The 17,758-nt window shown below is 41.8% G+C and overlaps 1 protein-coding gene across 47 annotated transcripts in view; it reads left to right on the top strand.

Annotated features, from left to right (window-relative positions):
• The window catches only part of PTK2 (protein tyrosine kinase 2), a 360,020-nt gene that overhangs the window by 323,763 nt on the left and 18,499 nt on the right, over positions 1 to 17,758 (top strand). For all 47 annotated transcript variants that reach the window (XM_035276524.3, XM_035276540.3, XM_078353054.1 and 44 more), the window contains one exon: positions 8,129 to 8,191. In XM_035276524.3, coding sequence (XP_035132415.1) covers positions 8,129 to 8,191 — 63 coding nt within the window. The remainder of the gene's footprint in view (positions 1 to 8,128; positions 8,192 to 17,758) is intronic.

Raw genomic sequence — 17,758 nt, forward strand, 5'->3', positions numbered from 1 at the left:
TACTGCTCTGGTCCTGCCATTGAATTCAGTAAGGTCAGCTCTGTACCCTGGCTGGAGTACAGTGCCACAGTCCTAGTTCACTGCCTCCTCAACCTCCTGGGCTCAAGCCATTCTCCTGCTTCAGCCTCCCTCCAGAGTAGCTGCGACTACAGGCATATGCCACCAAGCCTGCCTCATTTTCTTATTTTTTTATAGAGATAGGGTCTCACTGTGTTGTTCAGGCTGGTCTCAAGCTCCTGGGCTCAAGTCATTCTCCCACCTCAACTTCACAAAATGTTGAGATTACAGGCGTCAGCCACCACACCTGGCCTCATTCTCCCTTCTCTTGTTTCCGGGTCAGATACTGTCCTTTCTGACAGTTCTGTGCCTACAAATATACCCTATGAAAGCTGTCTTACAAAGCAAGTGCCGGAGAGTGCTGGCAGCCTTAGTTAGAACCTCAGTGGTTGAAAGGGCTTTCTTTCCTATTGGGTATTGCTTAAACATAGAGTAACTTTGCAATTCGCTTTGTATTACTGTGTGCACAATTTCCTAATGTGTGGTACTCTGCTAAAAACAGAATTTTAATTTTAAATGAGAAAGCCCTATGTATATAAAGCCTACTTTGTGTTTGAGAAAGAAATATGTGAGCATTTTTCCCTCACACAGCAGATCCAGTCAGTCTCAGTGAACACCCAATGCTGAGATAGGGAGCTAGCGATAAGTGGTGAGAAGCTGTCTTGTCTGAAGCCAGACTACTGTCCTCCTCCTGCTACGCAGCAAGGTCACAGCTCTCTGGTTTCTCCCTCATACCAGATTCCACATTTGAAAGCAACACAGTATAATGAAAGGAGAAAAGACTGAGCTATAAGTTTTAAATTTGAAGTTTTCTAGAGCCATATCAACATGAGGCTGAACTATTTATTGATGTGTCCCCACAACCTAGAACAAGGTCTTCACTGGCTGTGAGGTAACCAAAACTCTCATCTGCTCCTGGTGAGAATGTCCCTTTTACCTGCAACCCAACAGTTCCTCTTCTGGTAATACGTAAAAGAATTACGAGCATGTGCCCATACATAAAAGAGTGTTCCTAACAACATTTATTTGTGGTATCCAGGAACTGGAAATAACCTACCTACTTGCCCGTTAATATCAGAATGGATAAATATTCAGTCAATGAAATACTATACAACAATAAAAAAGGACAGATTCCTGCCACATACAATCAGAGGAATGGATCTTACTGACAAAATGTTCACAAAAGATGTCAGACACAGAAGAGTTCATATTCTGCAGTCCTTTTATATGAAACTCAGAAACAGGCAGGAGTAGTCCATGGGGCTGGAAGTCAGAGCAGTGGTCCCTTTGGGGAGTCTGGGGCAGGTCTCAGCTGGGCAGGGTATGCGGGGTTGCCTGCTGAGGTGTCTTGATCTGAGTGCTGTGCTATGTGGGTGTGCACATAAATAAAAATACGTTGAACTTTACACTTAGGATTTGTGTACTTTATTGTACATTAGTTATAATTACTTTTTTAAAAAAAGAAACTGCATACCGGTGGGGAAAATAGTCAAAGTTCCCCAAACATTCTTTATTTCTGTGATCCATTTATATAAGATTTTAAATAAAAGTTGCATAATTTTATCTTCGGTGGTGGTGGTGGTGGTGGTGGTTGAGACTGGGCCTCACCGTCACCCAGGCTCACGTGCAGTGACACAATCATAGCTCACAGCAACCATCTACCAACCTCAGCCTCCTGAGTAGCTGGGACTATGGCAGGCCACTACACCCAGCCAATTTTTATTTTTATTTATTATTTTAGTAGAGACAAGGTCCCGCTATGCTGCTTTTGCGTCTCAAATTCTTGGGGCCACGCAATCCTCCCACCTTGGTCTCCCATAGTACTGGATTACAAATATGAGCCACTGTACCTAGCCAATTTTATCTTTGATACACTGTCTTTAGATCTAGAATATTCTGGAAGGGGGCAACAAGAGGATTTTACTTCATTCTGTAGCAGCAACAAGAGGAGAATCTATTCCTTTTTTCTTTTTTTTTAAGACAGGGTCTTACTCTGTCACCCAGGCTGAAGTGCAGTGGCATCGTCTCGGCTCACTGCAACCTCCGCCTCCTGGGTTCAAGTGATTCTCCTGCCTCAGCCTCTCTAGTAGCTGGGACTACAGGCACGTACTACCATGCCCAGCTAACTTGTATTTTTAGTAGAGATTTCACCATGTTGGTCAGACTGGTCTCAAACTCCTGACCTCAGGTGATCCCCCCCACCTCGGCTTCCCAAAGTGCTGGGATTACAGGCATGAGCCACTGTGCCCAACCGAGAATCTGTTCTTTCTGATTGGCTGTCTTTGGCTGCATAGCTCTTCAATTCCCAGTTGGCACTCATCTTTCATTCAGGAGGTCTGTGTATGCTGTATGAAAAAAGAAAAGCTCAAGCATTTATTTCATTCACAGAACACAAGTAGATTTTATATGGCTAAGCCTTTCTCACTTTAAAATTAAAATCCTGTCTTTGGGAAAATACCACATTAGAGAATTATGCATTAAAAAGTCATATCATGAAATTCATATGAAAATAAAAATAGATGAATTCGTGTAAATGCATGAAACACGATACCTTACTCTATAGTCAAAAATATAAATGAGTTACATTTTTTGTTTAAGTGAAACAGTAAATATTTCCTGCCCATAGAAGGTACTTATTATCTGTTGACTGATTGAAGCCCACCTCCACTGTTAAGAGCTTTGTTGTCCCAAGCAACTAAATCTTTCTAAACTTCAGGTTCCTCATCTATAACATATCTCTTGTACCTTGGATATTAATCGAAGCATTCCTTCAGCAGATATTTCCTACACATCTGTGCACAATGCTGCCAGGTACTTCTTTAATTCTGATAATGACTGACTGAGGTGGGTATTATTCTACCTATTTTACAGGTGAGGAACTAGGCCCAGAGAGGCTATGCCTTGTCCAAAGGGGCATGGACCATCAATTCACTAGAAAAGTGCACAGGTCATTGATTTCCTCCACCTGTTTGTCCGGTGTTCTACCAGATAACAGATGCAGCAGTGAAGCAGACAGCTTCATATGTCTTCACGGAACTTAGCATCTCGTGATAAGAAATAGAAATGTTCAACTATTTGGGGAAAGGAAGGAGAAGCAAATCACAACAATATATTATACAGTATTTTCTTTATGAATTGATTGAGAGTTTTTTTGTTTTGTTTTGAGATGGAGTTTCGCTCCTGTTGCCCAGGCTGGAGTGCAGTGGCATGATGTCAGCTCACTGCAATCTGCACCTCCTGGGTTCAAACAATTCTCCTGCCTCAGCCTCCCAAGTAGCTGGGATTACAGGCATGCACCATTATGCCTGGCTGAATTTTTGTACTTTTAGTAGAGACGGGGTTTCTCCATCTTTGTCAGGGTGGTCTCAACCTCCCGAGCTCAGGTGATCCACCCAACTTGGCCTCCCAAAATGCAGGGATTACAGGCATGAGCCAGTTGAGAGTTTTAAAATGATAATACAGATACAGAAATAGTCAGTATCACATATTACTGACATAGATGGAAATCAGGACAGCCTTGAGCAATTTGGAAACTTTTAGCAAGATTTTTCAAGTGTTCCAACCCTTTGACTTAGTAATTTCTTTCTTAGAAATCTGCTCCAGGCTAGGGATAGTTGTGGAGACAGCAAGGTCACTTGAGCACAGGAGTTTAAGACCAGCCTGAATAACATAGTCACAGCCCTGTCTCTAAAAGAAAAAGAAAAGAAATCTGTCCCAGGGAAATAATCAGGGACTTAGTTCAAGATTTGTATATAAAGGTATTCATCTACAACCTATTTATAAAGGATTTTGAAAATGACCCAAATGTCCAATAGTAAAAGAACTATTTATTTTAACGTTTATATGGCACCAACCTAGTACTTTGCAAATATTTTACAGTTACTGTTCCGTTTTAGAGATGAAACAATTGAGGCCCAGGTCACACAGCTTGTAAGGTCTGGAGCCTGATTTGAACCCAGGCCACCTGGTGCCACAGCCCACACCCTTCTCTACCTTTGTCTATTTTGTGATGATATTCATGCAGTGGAATATTGTGCAGCCTTAAGCATTGTTTTGTCAGTTTCCTCTGTATAAATATTACAGGAAGGCTGCAGAATCATATGATGTGGGTCCATGTTTGTAAATATACATTTACATCACAGTATTAACTAATAATTACTTTTACATGTTCATTATGCCATAATATTAGCTAATGATAATTACTTCCAAAGGGTAAGGTCGAGTGATTTGTAGTTTTTTCATCTGTTTTTTGTAGTATCTTAATTTTTCTACAGTAAGTGCATGTTTCTTTTGTTAGATTATTGACTACCAAGGATATATACAATATTTTAAAATAACCAAAATCATATAACTATTAAATGACCATGTCGTAAGTTGGGCCCGCTGGGTCTTTTGTTTTCTTAGACTGTAGCTCTAACTGGGCGTGGTGGTATGCATCTGTAATCCCGGCTACTCTAGAAACTGAGGTGGAGGATTGCTTGAGGCCAGGAATTCGAGGCTGTAATGCACTATGATTGTGCCTGTGAATAGCCGCTGCAGTCTGACCTAAGCAGCAGATCAAGACCCTGTCTCTTAAAAATAATAAAAGACTGTTGTCCTTCCTTCTTCAGTAGAGTCAAACATGGTCACCTCCACCCACCCTCTGTTTAGAGCCCTTCAACAGGACACCTAAGCAGACCTAGCTCCCAGCTGTTCCTCAAGTGAATAGGCAGAGGGGGAAAGGATAGTTTCAGGCTTTTTAAGAGTTGCAAGAATAGTACAAAGAAGTCCCACATTCCCTTCACCTGGAGTCCCCAGTTGTTAACATTTGACCTCCTTTGCTTTTCCTATTTGTACATACCATTTTTTTGAACTATTTGGAAGTGAATACCAGATATCCTGCTTTTTACTTTTAAATAGTTCATTGTGAATTTCCTAAAAGTAAGGATGTTCTCTTATATAACCACAGCCGAGTTATCAATGTCAGGAAATTAACAATTATATGATACTGTTTGCTAATCAACAGACTTTGTTTTACCAGTTGTCCACAGAATGTCGTTTCTAGAAAAAAGTCCTGGATCTTGGGTTGTATTTAGTTATCACATGTCTTGAGTTTCCTTTAAGCTTGAACAGTTCCTTGGTCTTCCCAAAATCTTTCCTGACCTTGATACTTATGTTAAGTAATGTTCTGTGAATTGTCAATCTGAAGTTCTCTCAAGTACATTTTCTCAAAGTTCATTGTGTTTTGGAATATTTTTCTTAAGTATATCTGGGATGTTAGGGACCCACAAAGCTGCCTCTTCATTCAGGCAGTGGCAGAACCCCAGCATTCAAGGGAATAGGATCTGTGAGTTCTACTCGTTGGAATAGGACCACCCCAGTGAGTTCTCCCTCAGTTGTCAGTTGGAATCAATGGTTGAAGTATCACATGTGTTTGCCTGGTTTCCGTTCTGCCTATTCATGTCTATCTTACCTGTCAGAGAAGATTCTATCCTAGAAGTCAGGGACTACCTCCCTCTGAATTTCCTCTTGAGCTGTATTTCACACCCAGCCACAACTGTCCACATGTAATGGGATAGTTCTCTCTGGTAAAAAACACAGCATACTTTCTGTCCCAGTCGCCAATTGCATGTCTCTGGGTTTAACTTCTCCTTTATGGGGACTAGTTATATATATATCACATCGGCAGAAAGAATTCATTTTTTAAATTATCGTTCCTTGGTATTATAGTGTATATAAACACAGTACAGTGTTTTAAGTTATGCTCTTCAGAGTTCAGAAATATTTATTCTGAACTTTTCTGTTTTATTGATTGATAGAGTTCTAACATAGCGGAGTCTCGGTCATTCACCCAGGCTGGAGTGCAGTGGCACAATGATAGCTCACTACAGCCTCAACTCTGGGGCTCAAGCCATTCTCCCACCTCAGCTTCTCCAGTAGCTGGGACTCAGGCACACACCATTGTGTCCAGCTAATTTTTAAGATTTTTTTCTTTGTAGATATGAGTTCTCACTATGTTGCCCAGACTGGTCTTGATATCCTGGCCTCAAGGGGTCCTCCCACCTCAGCCTCCCTAACAGCTAAAATTACAGGCACACACCATCACACCCAGCACTGCATTTGAGGATTTAGGTCATTTTCCACCCTATATTTAGCTATTGTTTTTAATTTTTAAAATTTTTTTTTTCTTGAGACAGAATTTCACTCTGTCACCCAGGCTGGAGTGCAGTGGCACAATCTCAGCTCACTGCAACCTCTGCCTCCCGAGTAGCTGGGACTACAGGCGCATGCCACTACACCCAGCAAGCTTTTTGTATTTTTAGTAGAGACAGTGTTTCACCGTGTTAGCCAGGATGGTCTTGATCTCCTGACCACGTGATCCACCCACCTCAGCCTCCCAGAGTGCTGGGATTACAAGCGTGAGCCACTGCACCCAGCCTTAAATGAATATTTTTACATTAAAGGGAACTTTTTTTTTTAATGTAGTAGCTTGAAAGTTAATTCAGTCAACATCGATGTGCTCCAGCCAGTGACTAAGGTTATGGGGCTGATATACATGAGCTATTTTGTAATTCTGTTGAATCATCAGATAACAAGAAAGCTGTGACTTTTGCCCTCTTTGCTTACTCCCTGCTATCAGGGCTATCTATTTTCTTTCAGGATGCCTCTGATTATTAGAATGTTCTTCCATAAGTGATCCAAAATCTGCCCTAAATTCAGGGACAACACACAAGTTTCACCTTTTCCCATATGGAAACCCTGCAGACTGTTAGCAACAGTCAGCCATAGCCCCCTTTTAGTGATTAGCCATCAGGAGCTCCTTCACCCACTTCCTGGTAGGACCTGTTCTCAGACCTCAGCATTCACTACCTCCAGGCACTGTGCCTGGAAGGGAAGGAAATGGGGAAGGGAGGAAGTAGGCACAGGACCATGCAGGGCCCCTGTCCTGGAAAGTTCACCTCTGTGCCATCAGAGGATCACTCTTACCTTAATTGTGGCTGTGTCCTTTACCAACTTCCCACTACACCTTGGCACCGACAACTGACCCCAGGCTTTGATTAGAGACAGTTAAGACAGAAGGCAAAAAGACTAGTAGGAACTGGTACAATGAAGAGGGTTTGGGCTACAGCACTGGACTTGGGAAAGAAGGGAGAGGTGAAGCTCATTTCTCCATCCCCTGCCCAGCAATTGATTGCAGATGTTGTTCTCAGGGGCAGGCTCAGATGTGGGAAATAGGAGCTACGAAGACTAATCAGGCATCAAGATGCTCCATCTCTAATGAGGGAACTAATTACTGCGTGGTATCTGCCAACATAGAGATATCTGTAAGGCACAGGCTAAGAAGCAACCAGCTCTGCTTGAAGAGGGAAACATGCTCCCAAGAAACGGTGTGTGGCTGAGCCTTGAAGAGTGAAAGAAGTTTTGCAGGCAGAAATATGTGGCCAGTGTTCCTGGGCCAAGGGAAGGCAGGAGCCACTGTGGCTGAAGGCTCCACAGAACCCATACTGCAAGAGCACGGGGTTGTTTTCATGAGGAAAAGCCTTGCTGCCCTGCTACTTCACCATAAAGACTTACATCCTACTTTGTTTTTTCTGATATTTCTGTGCCATTATTTACATAAACTCTAGATTTCTCTGCTTGGTTTCTATATTCTAGATGCAGTGTGGGAAAACAGTCTCGTCATTGAATTCATTTGCTGCTTTGGCAAGACAGCCAAATCCGTATAAGCCGTATTCTGTCAGGAAGCAGAAAGTAATGCCTTATATTTTTATCCTGGGATTGAGGGTCTCAGTGAAGAAGAAAGCCTGCTGTGCTACTTGGAATAGAAGTGGACTGCAGGTTCTCCAGCACTGGGTGGGACCGGGTACAGGTGCCAGTCTGTAAGGTGTATGTGTGTTTGGAGAGGAATGGGGTTCTTCCCAAGGCAGCTAGCCTTTGTTCATCATCACTGGACATTTTTGAAACTGGGAAACTTTCAGCTCTTCTTATTCAGAGGACAACTGTGTTAAAAAGGAAGGAATTTAATATAGAATCTGTCAATAATTTTCAAATCAAAAATGAAATTGTTTTGATTTTGTTTTAATTTCTTCAGAAACCTGATGTGAGACTCTCTCGAGGCAGCATTGACAGGGAGGATGGAAGTCTTCAGGGTCCGGTAAGCCTGAGTTTTCACCAGGATTTGATTGCCAGTTCACCTATGTGTGAACCATCAATGTTTGTCATAAGATATCCAAGTTTACTAATATTTGTAATAGGGAACAGAATATTCTATAAATAAAGTTAACATTTTAACTAAGATTATGAAAATCTATGATGGTACAGCCTAGAATTTTTATTCAGATACAAAAGTATATAGTAATGATATAGAAGAAATAGTAATGTTCTATACTATTATTGATAAAGGCCTTTTTTTAAACTTATTTTAGCTCTGGGGTACATGTACAGATTTGTTATATAGGTAAATTGCATGTTGCAGGGGTTTGGTATACAGATCATTTGGCACCCAGGTAATAAGCATAGTACCTGATAGGGAGTGTTTTGATCCTTGCCCTCCTCCCACCCTCTGCCTTCAAGTAGGCCCCAGAGTCTGTTGTTCCTTTCGTTGTGTCCATGTGTACTCAGTGTTTAGCTCCCACTTATAAGTGAGAACATGTGGTGTTGGTTTTCTGTTTCTGCATTAGTTCAGTTAATGATAATCACCTCTAGCTCCATCCATGTTGCTCACAGGAAATGATGTCATTCTTTTTGTGGCTACATAGTATTCCATAGTATATTCATACAGCATTTTCTTTATCCAGTCTACCATTGATGGGTATTTATATTGACTCCATGACCTTGTTATTGTGAACAGTGCTGTGGTGAACATAGTATGCATGTGTCTTTATGGTAGAAAGATTTGTATTTCTTTGGGTGTGTGCCCAGTAATGGGATTGCTAGGCCAAATGCCACTTCTATTTTAAGTTCTGAGACATCGCCAAACTGCTTCCACAGTGACTAAAGTAATTTATATTCCCACCAGCAGGGTCTAAGTGTTCCCTTGTCTCCACAACCTTTTATCTGTTACCTTTTTGACATTTTAATAATAGATATTCTGAGTGGTGTGAGATGGTATTTCATTGTGCTTTTGATTTGCTTTTGTCTAATGATTAGTGATGTTGAGCATTTTTTATATGCTTTTTGGCCATGTGTATATCTTCTTTTGAAAACTGTTCATGTCCTTTGCCTACTTTTTAATGAGGTTGTTTGGTTTTGTTTGTTAATTTGTTTTAAGGTCCTTATAGATATTGGATATTAGACCTTTGTCAGATGCATAGCTTGCAAGTACTTTCTCCCATTCTGTGGGTTGTCTGTTTATTCTGTTGATAGTTCCTTTTGCTGTAAAGAAAAACTAGTTTAATTAAACTATTTAGTTTAATTAGGTCCCATTTGTAATTTTTTGTTTGTGCCAGTTGCTTTTGGTGTCTTCATCATGAAATCTTTGGAAGGGCCTATGTCTAGAATGGTATTTCCTAGGTTTTCTTTGAGGATTTTTATAGTTTTAGGTTTTACATTTAAGTCTTTAATCCATCTTGAGTTGATTTTGGTATACAGTGAGGAAGGGATCCAGTTTTATTCTTCTGCATATGGCTAGCCAGTTGTCCCAGCACCATTTATTGAATAGGGACTCTTTTCCCCATTGCTTGTTTTTGCGAACATTGTCAAAGATCAGATGGTTTTAGGTGTGCAGCTTTATCTAATTCTCTAAAGTATGTCATTGGTAGTTTGATAGGCACAGCATTGAATCTGTAGCTCACTTTGGGTAGGATGACCATTACAACAGGATCAATTCTTTCTATCCATTATCATGAAATGTTTTTCCATTTGTTTGTGTCGTCTCTGATTTCTTTCAGCAGTGTTTTGTAATTCTTGTTGTAGAGATCTTTCACCTCCCCGGTTAGCTGTATTCCTGGGTATTTTTCATGTGTGGCTGTTTTAAAGGGGATTGCATTCTTGATTTGGCATTCGGCTTGGATGTTGCTGGTGTAGAGAAATGCTTGTCTTGTTTTAGCTCTTCAGGGGAATGCTTCCAGCCTTTGCGCATTCATTCAGTATAATGTTGGCCATGGGTTTGTCATAGATGGCTTTTACTATTTTGAGGTCTGTTCCTTCATTACCTAGTTTTTTGAGTTTTTTTAACATGAAGTTGAATTTTATTGGAAGCTTTTTTTTTTTTTTGCATCTGTTGAGATGATCCTGTAGTTTTGTTTTTAGTTCTGTTTATGTGGTGAATCACATTTATTGATTACATATGTAGAAACAACCTTTCATCCCAGGGATAAAGCCTACTTCTTTGTGGTGGATTACCTTTTTGTTGTGATGCTGCTCGATTTCTTTTGCCCGTATTTTGTTGAGGAATTTTGTATCTCTGTTCATCAGAGATATTGGCCTAACGTTTCTTTTTTGTTATATTTCTGACAGATTTGGGATTCAGAATGATTCATAGAGTAAGTTAGAGAAGAGGACTTCTTCCTCAATTTTTTGGAATAGTTTTAGTAAGAGTGCTGTCAGCTCATCACCATCTGGTCCTGGGCTATTTATTACTGATTCCATTTCAGAGCTCATTTTTGGTCTGTTCAGGGATTCAGTGTCTTCCTGGCTCAGTCTTGGGAGTGTGTATGTGTCCGGGAATTTATCCATATCTTCTAGATTTTCTAGTTTATGTGCCTAGAGATATTAATAATATTCTCTGATAGTTATTTGTATTTTTCTGTAGGATTGGTGGTAATGTCCCCTTTGTCATTTCTGATTATATTTATTTGGATCTTTTCTCTTTTTTTAATTAGTCTAGCTAGTAGACATTAAAAAACCAATTTCTTTTCAAATAACTGGTTTCTGGTTTCATTTATGTTTGGATGGTTTTATGTCTCAATTTCATTTAGTTCAGCTCTGATTTTGAATGTTACTTTTTTTCTGTTAGCTTTGGGGTTGGTTGGCTCTTGTTTTTCTAGTTTTTCAGGGTGTGATGTTAGGTTATTGATTTGAGGATTTGAGATTTATTTTTCTCTTTTCTTTCTTTTCTTATGGATTTTTGCTCTGTCACCCAGGCTGGAATACAGTGGTATGATCTCAGCTCACTGCAACCTCTGCCTCCTGGGTTCAAAGCAATTCTCCTACCTCAGCCTCCCAAGTAGCTAGGATTACAGGTCCCCACCTAATTTTTGTATTTTCAGTAGAGCTGGGGTTTCACCATGTTAGTCAGGCTGGTCTCTAACTCATAACCTCCGTTGATCCACCCACCTTGGTCTCCCAAAGTGCTGAGATTACAGGCATGAGCCACTATGCCCAGCCAAATTTAAGATCTTCTTAATCTTAACTAATTTGAGCAAACCAACCCTAAATTTCCACCGGTAGATGTCTGTTTAAATTAAATGCAGATTTCCTTAAACACCTGCTGTGCCTGTCAGGTAGCAGACTTAGGGAGTTAAAGTTTTACCCTGATTACCCTGATAAGGGTGAAACTACTGAGTTGACTTCTAGTCACATGTATAGTAAGGTAACTGTCAACACTTAGCTTAAAATCTCGCAAACATTTTTTCTGTATAAAATAGCACCCAGTCACATGCAGTAGCCAACATTCTTTAGTTCATGAGCAAGAAAGTTGCATTTCCATACATTGAGCTCCTTCCTTATGTTGGAGAGACTAATGCATAACAAGCAGTTAGTCCGAAATTGTTAAGGAGGAGTGAGAATTGGTGTGAAATAAGTCCTATTCAAGAAGATTGCTGATCGGAAATTTGTTGGATGAGGAAAATTATTTGTGTTTCAGTGTGTGGCCCATAGAAGGTACTCAGAAAAAATGTGAATTTGTTAATTAATCAAACCTGGATAGAAGGATTATGCAGAAATGCTTTATTAATAAGAACTTATGTCCAGGCCTGGTGGCTGACGCCTGTAATCCCAGCACTTTGGGAGGCTGAGGCGAGTGGATCACGTGAGGTCAGGAGTTCAAGACCAGTCTGTCCAACATGGTGAAACCCTGTCTCAACTAAAAGTACCAAAAAAATTAGCTGGGCCTGGTAGCACGTACCTATAATCCCAGCTACTTGCGAGGCTCAGGCAGGATAATTACTTGACCCGGGAGGCAGCGGTTGCAGTGAGCCAAGATCATGCTACTAGACTCCAACCTGGGCGAAAAGAGCCGAACTCTGTCTTAAAAAAGAACTTGTAAGACAACCGTAATGGACCCACCTAAGATCTCAGTTTGCTTTGTACCTGGTGGAGGCAATAGTAATAGTAAGTAGTGCGAGCTGAGGACCTGCTTAGTACTGCAGGGTGCTGTGTCACATCACTCCTGACACATTGGGTGCTGTCGTCATTCACATTTCATAAGTGAGTAGACCAAGACTCAAAGAAAACTTGCCTGAGTGTCCCTATTTATGCACATATAGCCAGCCTGGCTCAGCAGACTTCACTCACCCCCTTCATGGGGACTGTTAACACACTATAACCATTTCTAATTTTTTTCTCATCTGTGCTTTCCTCAAGATGATCATTTGGTTTGGGCCCCATCTCTTCAGCACTCCAGCTTTAACACTTTTGAAAATGTGCCACAGCTTCAGGAAGAACCTTTTGACTAGAAAGCAATGTGGATGGTAAATGGGTGTGAACTAGTTAATGAACATTAATAACTGCCTACTGGAAAATTGATCCCATTAGTGTGCCTAAAAAGCAAAAACCTATTTAGACTTTAATATGCAGGTTGACAGCATGTTCATTTTGTGATGACAGCCTAGTTGTCTCGTTAGGTCAGTGTTATTAGCTTCAGTTTACAAATGGAAAAGCCAGAGTTCCTCACAGCTCTGTGACTTTTCCAAAGTAAACAGCTGGTTGCTCACAGAACTATGCATGAGACCTAGCTCCACATACTCATCCTGTCAGACTTCTGAAGCAGGGTCTCTCCTCTTCTGTACCTGAGTTCTCGAGCAGGTTGTACATGATCACACATTGGCTGGATTACTCTGGGATGTTCTGAGAATAGGATTTTCTGGTTCATCAAACTTTGCTACCAGAGTATCTACCAGATACTCCAGAAAGTTCTTTGTATTTAAACTTTTTAAAATGAGCATGGGGGCTGGGCATGGTAGCTCATGCCTGTAATCCCAGCACTTTGGGAGGCCAAGGCAGGTGGATCACTTGAGGTCAGGAGTGCGAGACCAGCCTGACCCACATAGTGAAACCCTGCCTCTACTAAAAATACAAAAATTAGTCAGGTGTGGTGGCATGTGCCTATAATCCCAGCTACTCAGGAAGCCGAGACAGGAGATCGCTTGAACCTGGGAGGTGGAGGTTGCAGTGAGCCGAGATCACACCACTGCACTCCAGCCGGAGTGACAGAGCAAGACTCCGTCTGAAAAAAAAAAAGAGGAGAGAGCATGGGGAGCACTCAGCTTGCCGTGAGCTCACTGGCCAGAGACAAGCACCACAGAAATTTAAAAAATTTTTAAGTTAAAAAAAAGTGGCAGGCACAGTGGCTCACGCCTATAATCCCAGCACTTTGGGAGGCCAGGCCAGGATGGGTGGATCATGAGATCAGGAGATTGAGACCATCCTGGCTTACATGGTAAAATCTTGTCTCTCCTAAAAATACAAAAATGAGCTGGGCATGGTGGCATGCGCATGTAATCCCAGCTACTCAGAAGGTGGAAGCAGGAGAATCATTTGAACCTGGGAGGTGGTGGTTGTAGTGAGCCGAGATCATGCCACTGCACTGCAGCCTGGGCGACAGAGTGATTCTGTCTCAAAAAAAAAAAAAAAGGCATGGGTTTTATTGCCTGAAGCAGTGAGTATGGCATAGCCAGTAGACATTATTGTTATTGGCCCATTTTCACCATTCCCTGCCCTCACACCTCTCTAGCTGTCTGATCACCTCACTGTTCCTCACCCAATGGGTTTGCCCTACTGGGACTCTTCCCTCTCTAAGCTGCTTTTCTCCCAAGTTGCTAGAATGCTTCCCTTTCAGAGATCACTTTCTTAGAAGGCCTGACCGTCCTACTTAAAACTGCAGCTTTGGTCTGCAGTTTTATCTCATGTCTGCAATCCCAGCACTTGGGGAGGCCAAGGTGGGCAGATCACTTAAGCTCTGAGTTTAAGATTAGCTTGGGTAACATGGTGAAACCTCATCTCTAGAAAAAATATAAAAACCAGCCAGATGTGGTGGTGTGCACCTGTGGTCCCAGCTCCCAACTACCCAGGAGGCTGAAGCAGGAGGATCACTTGAGCCCGGGAAGTCAAGACTGCAGTGAACTAAGATCACACCACACCACTATATGCTAGGTGACAAGAGTAATACCCTGTCTCAAAAAAATAAAAATAAGGGCCGGGTGTGGTGGCTCACTCCTATAATCCCAGCACTTTGGGAGGCCCAGTTGGGTGGATCACTTAAGGCCAGGAGTTTGAGGCCAGCCTGGCCAACATGGTGAAACCCCATTTCTTCCAGAAATACAAAAAAATTAGCCAGGCATCTTAGTGGGCTCTTGTAATCCAGCTACTTTGGAGGCTGAGACAGGAGAATCACTTGAACCTGGGAGGCAGGGGTTGCAGTGAGCTGAGATTGCGCCGCTGCAGTCCAGGCTGGGCCGCAGAGTGAGTTTCTATCACTAAATCAGTCAGTCAAAACCAAAAAATCTGTAACTCCTCTCCTTCTGTCCCAGCCATCTCCTTTCTTCGTGGGACACAGCTTCTCCAAACAGAACACAGAATATACTAATAGATTTTCATTGTTTATTATTTGTCTCCCTCCACTGCATTGTTAGCTGTTGGCTCCCCAGGCAGGATCTTTGTTTTATACTTAGAACAGTGCCTGGAACACAGCAGGTATTCAATAACTGCTCATTGAACAAATGAATGATATGAAAATGATACATAAAGTAGAAAGTGCTACACAAAAATAAGTTGATAGGATATCATTCTTCAGACCTTCAAGCTCTGAGAGTTTTGCACGTCTTTAAAATCAGAGGTGTTAAATGACCTTGAAAACAACTTGATTGTGTGAGGGAGGAACAATTTTAATTGTGTTTTCTATTTTTATACCCCTTGTATTTTAAAGAAGTGGTTCTCTTTTCAGTACAAGTAAAGTGCCTTAAATTATATCTATTAGCCAGTTCATTTTTTTTTATGATCTGTGGTTTTCTTTTTAATTATCTTACGTCTTATGATCACACGTAATTTTTTAAGTTGTGTGTATCTCCTCTACTTTAATCCTTTTAAGTTGGCAAAAGCACCATTCCCAATCTGAAATACACAGCAGTTCAGTTTTATTTCTGAATGGCTGTTTAAAGACAATCTTAAATTAAACTTAGTTTGAGTTAGATTGTACAGAATTCAAGAGTGAAGTTTAATTGGCTGCTATTTTATAAGAATGTGACCTTATAGATCATCTATAAAATTAGCCAGTTTGTTATTTTAAAGTAAGCAAGAAAAGTCTTTCTTTTCAGAAGTAGCACGTAGTTCCAAAAAGAGTTTTTTCCATGTAGTTAGCCTCAGAAAGGCTTTTTTTTTTTTTTTTTTGAGACAGAGTTTCGCTTTTGTTACCCAGGCTGGAGTGCAGTGGCTCAATCTCGGCTCACCGCAACCTCCGCCTCCTGGGTTCAGGCAATTCTCCTGCCTCAGCCTCCTGAGTAGCTGGGATTACAGGCACGCGCCACCGTGCCCAGCTAATTTTTTGTATTTTTAGTTGAGACGGGGTTTCACCATGTTGACCAGGATGGTCTTGATCTCTTGACCTTGTGATCCACCTGCCTCGGCCTCCCAAAGTGCTGGGATTACAGGCATGAGCCACCGCGCCCGGCCCAGAAAGACTATTTTAAGTGCAATTTCCGGTAAGACAACTTGAAGGAGAACTGGTGTTAAGGAAAACTTTATCCTGTCCCTGGGACAGAAGTTCTGGGCTGTAGTTTGGCTTCTCCGGCTTGACCTGAACTGGTAGAGATACAGCAACAGGTCCTGACACACAGAGTGCTTTGGGGATGATGACGGTGTACGCCCATGGGAATCTACACACCCAGTGCTATCAAGCCCCTCTCCATCACTGTTCTGGTTGTATCTCTGTGATAAGCATAGTTGGGAGTTCGGGCAGAAAGGATACAGACACTGGGAAGTCCTGGGATTTGAAACCCTTTAGTTAGAGGCAAACTGGAAACATCCATGTTAGAACATTTCAAATTTTTTTCATTTGTATAAATTTAAGGGGCATAAGTGCAGGTTTTTTTACATGGGTATATTGCTTAGTGTGAAATCTTCGCATTTAGTATAACGATCACCCAAATAGTGTACATTGTGCCCATTAAGTAATTTCTTATTGCTGTCTCCCCCTACTCTTCCAGGTCCCCAGTGACTATTCCATATTCTTAGGTACATGTGTATGCATTATTTCACTTCCAATTAAGAGAACATGCAGGATTTGACTTTCTGTTTGTAAGTTGTTTCACTTAAGACAATGGCCTACACATTGCTGCAAAATACATGATTATATTCTTTTTTTTTTTTTTTGAGACAGAGTCTTGCTCTGTTGCCCAGGCTGGAGTGTAGTGGCGCAACTTCAGCTCACTGCAATCTCCACCTCTTTGGTTCAAGAGATTTGTCCATGGGCCAGGCACGGTGGCTCACACCTGTAATCCCAGCACTTTGGGAGGCCGAGGCGGGTGGATCACGAGGTCAAGAGATCGAGACCATTCTGGTCAACATGGTGAAACCCCATCTCTACTAAAAATACAAAAAAATTAGCTGGGCACAGTGGCGCGTGCCTGTAATCCCAGCTATTCAGGAGGCTGAGGCAGGAGAATTGCCTGAACCCAGGAAGCGGAGGTTGCAGTGAGTGGAGATCACGCCATTGCACTCCAGCCTGGGTAACAAAAGCGAAACTCCGTCTCAAAAAAAAAAAAAGATTTGTCCTGCCTCAGCCTCCCGAGTAGCTGGGACTATAGGCACAAGCCACCACAACTAGCTAATTTTTGTATTTTTAGTAGTGACAGGGTTTCGCTATGTTGGCCAGGCTGGTCTCAAACTCCTGACCTCAAGTTATCCACCTGTCTCAGCCTCCCAAAGTGCTGGGATTACAGGCTTAAGCCACCATGCTTGGCTGATTATATTCTTTTTTATGGCTAAATAGTATTTCACTGTATACATATATCACATTTTCTTTTTTTCTTTTTGAGACTGACTTTCTCTCTTGTTAACCAGGCTGGAGTGCAATGGCGCTATCTTGGCTCACCGCAACCTCCACCTCCTGGGTTCAGGCAATTCTTCTGCCTCAGCCTCCTAAGTAGCTGGGATTACAGGCACACACCACCATGCCCAGCTAATTTTTGGTATTTCTTTTCTTTTTTTTTTGAGACGGAGTTTTGCACTGTTTTTACCCAGACTGGAGTGCAATGGCACAATCTCGGCTCACCGCAACCTCCACCTTCTGGGTTCAAGCAATTCTCCTGCCTCAGCCTCCCAGGTAGCTGTGACTACAGGCGCGCACCACCATGCCCAGCTAATTTTTGTATTTTTAGTAGAGACGGGGTTTTACCTTGTTGACCAGGATGGTCTTGATCTCTTGACCTCGTGATTCACCCGTCTCGGCCTCCCAAAGTGCTGGGATTATAGGCGTGAGCCACCGTGCCCGGCCAATTTTTTGTATTTTTAGTAGAGACAGGGTTTCACCATGTTGACCAAGATGGTCTCGATCTCTTGACTTCGT

Source organism: Callithrix jacchus, chromosome 16 (genome assembly GCF_049354715.1).
Source record: "Callithrix jacchus isolate 240 chromosome 16, calJac240_pri, whole genome shotgun sequence".
In the NCBI taxonomy this organism is placed as follows: domain Eukaryota; kingdom Metazoa; phylum Chordata; class Mammalia; order Primates; family Cebidae; genus Callithrix; species Callithrix jacchus.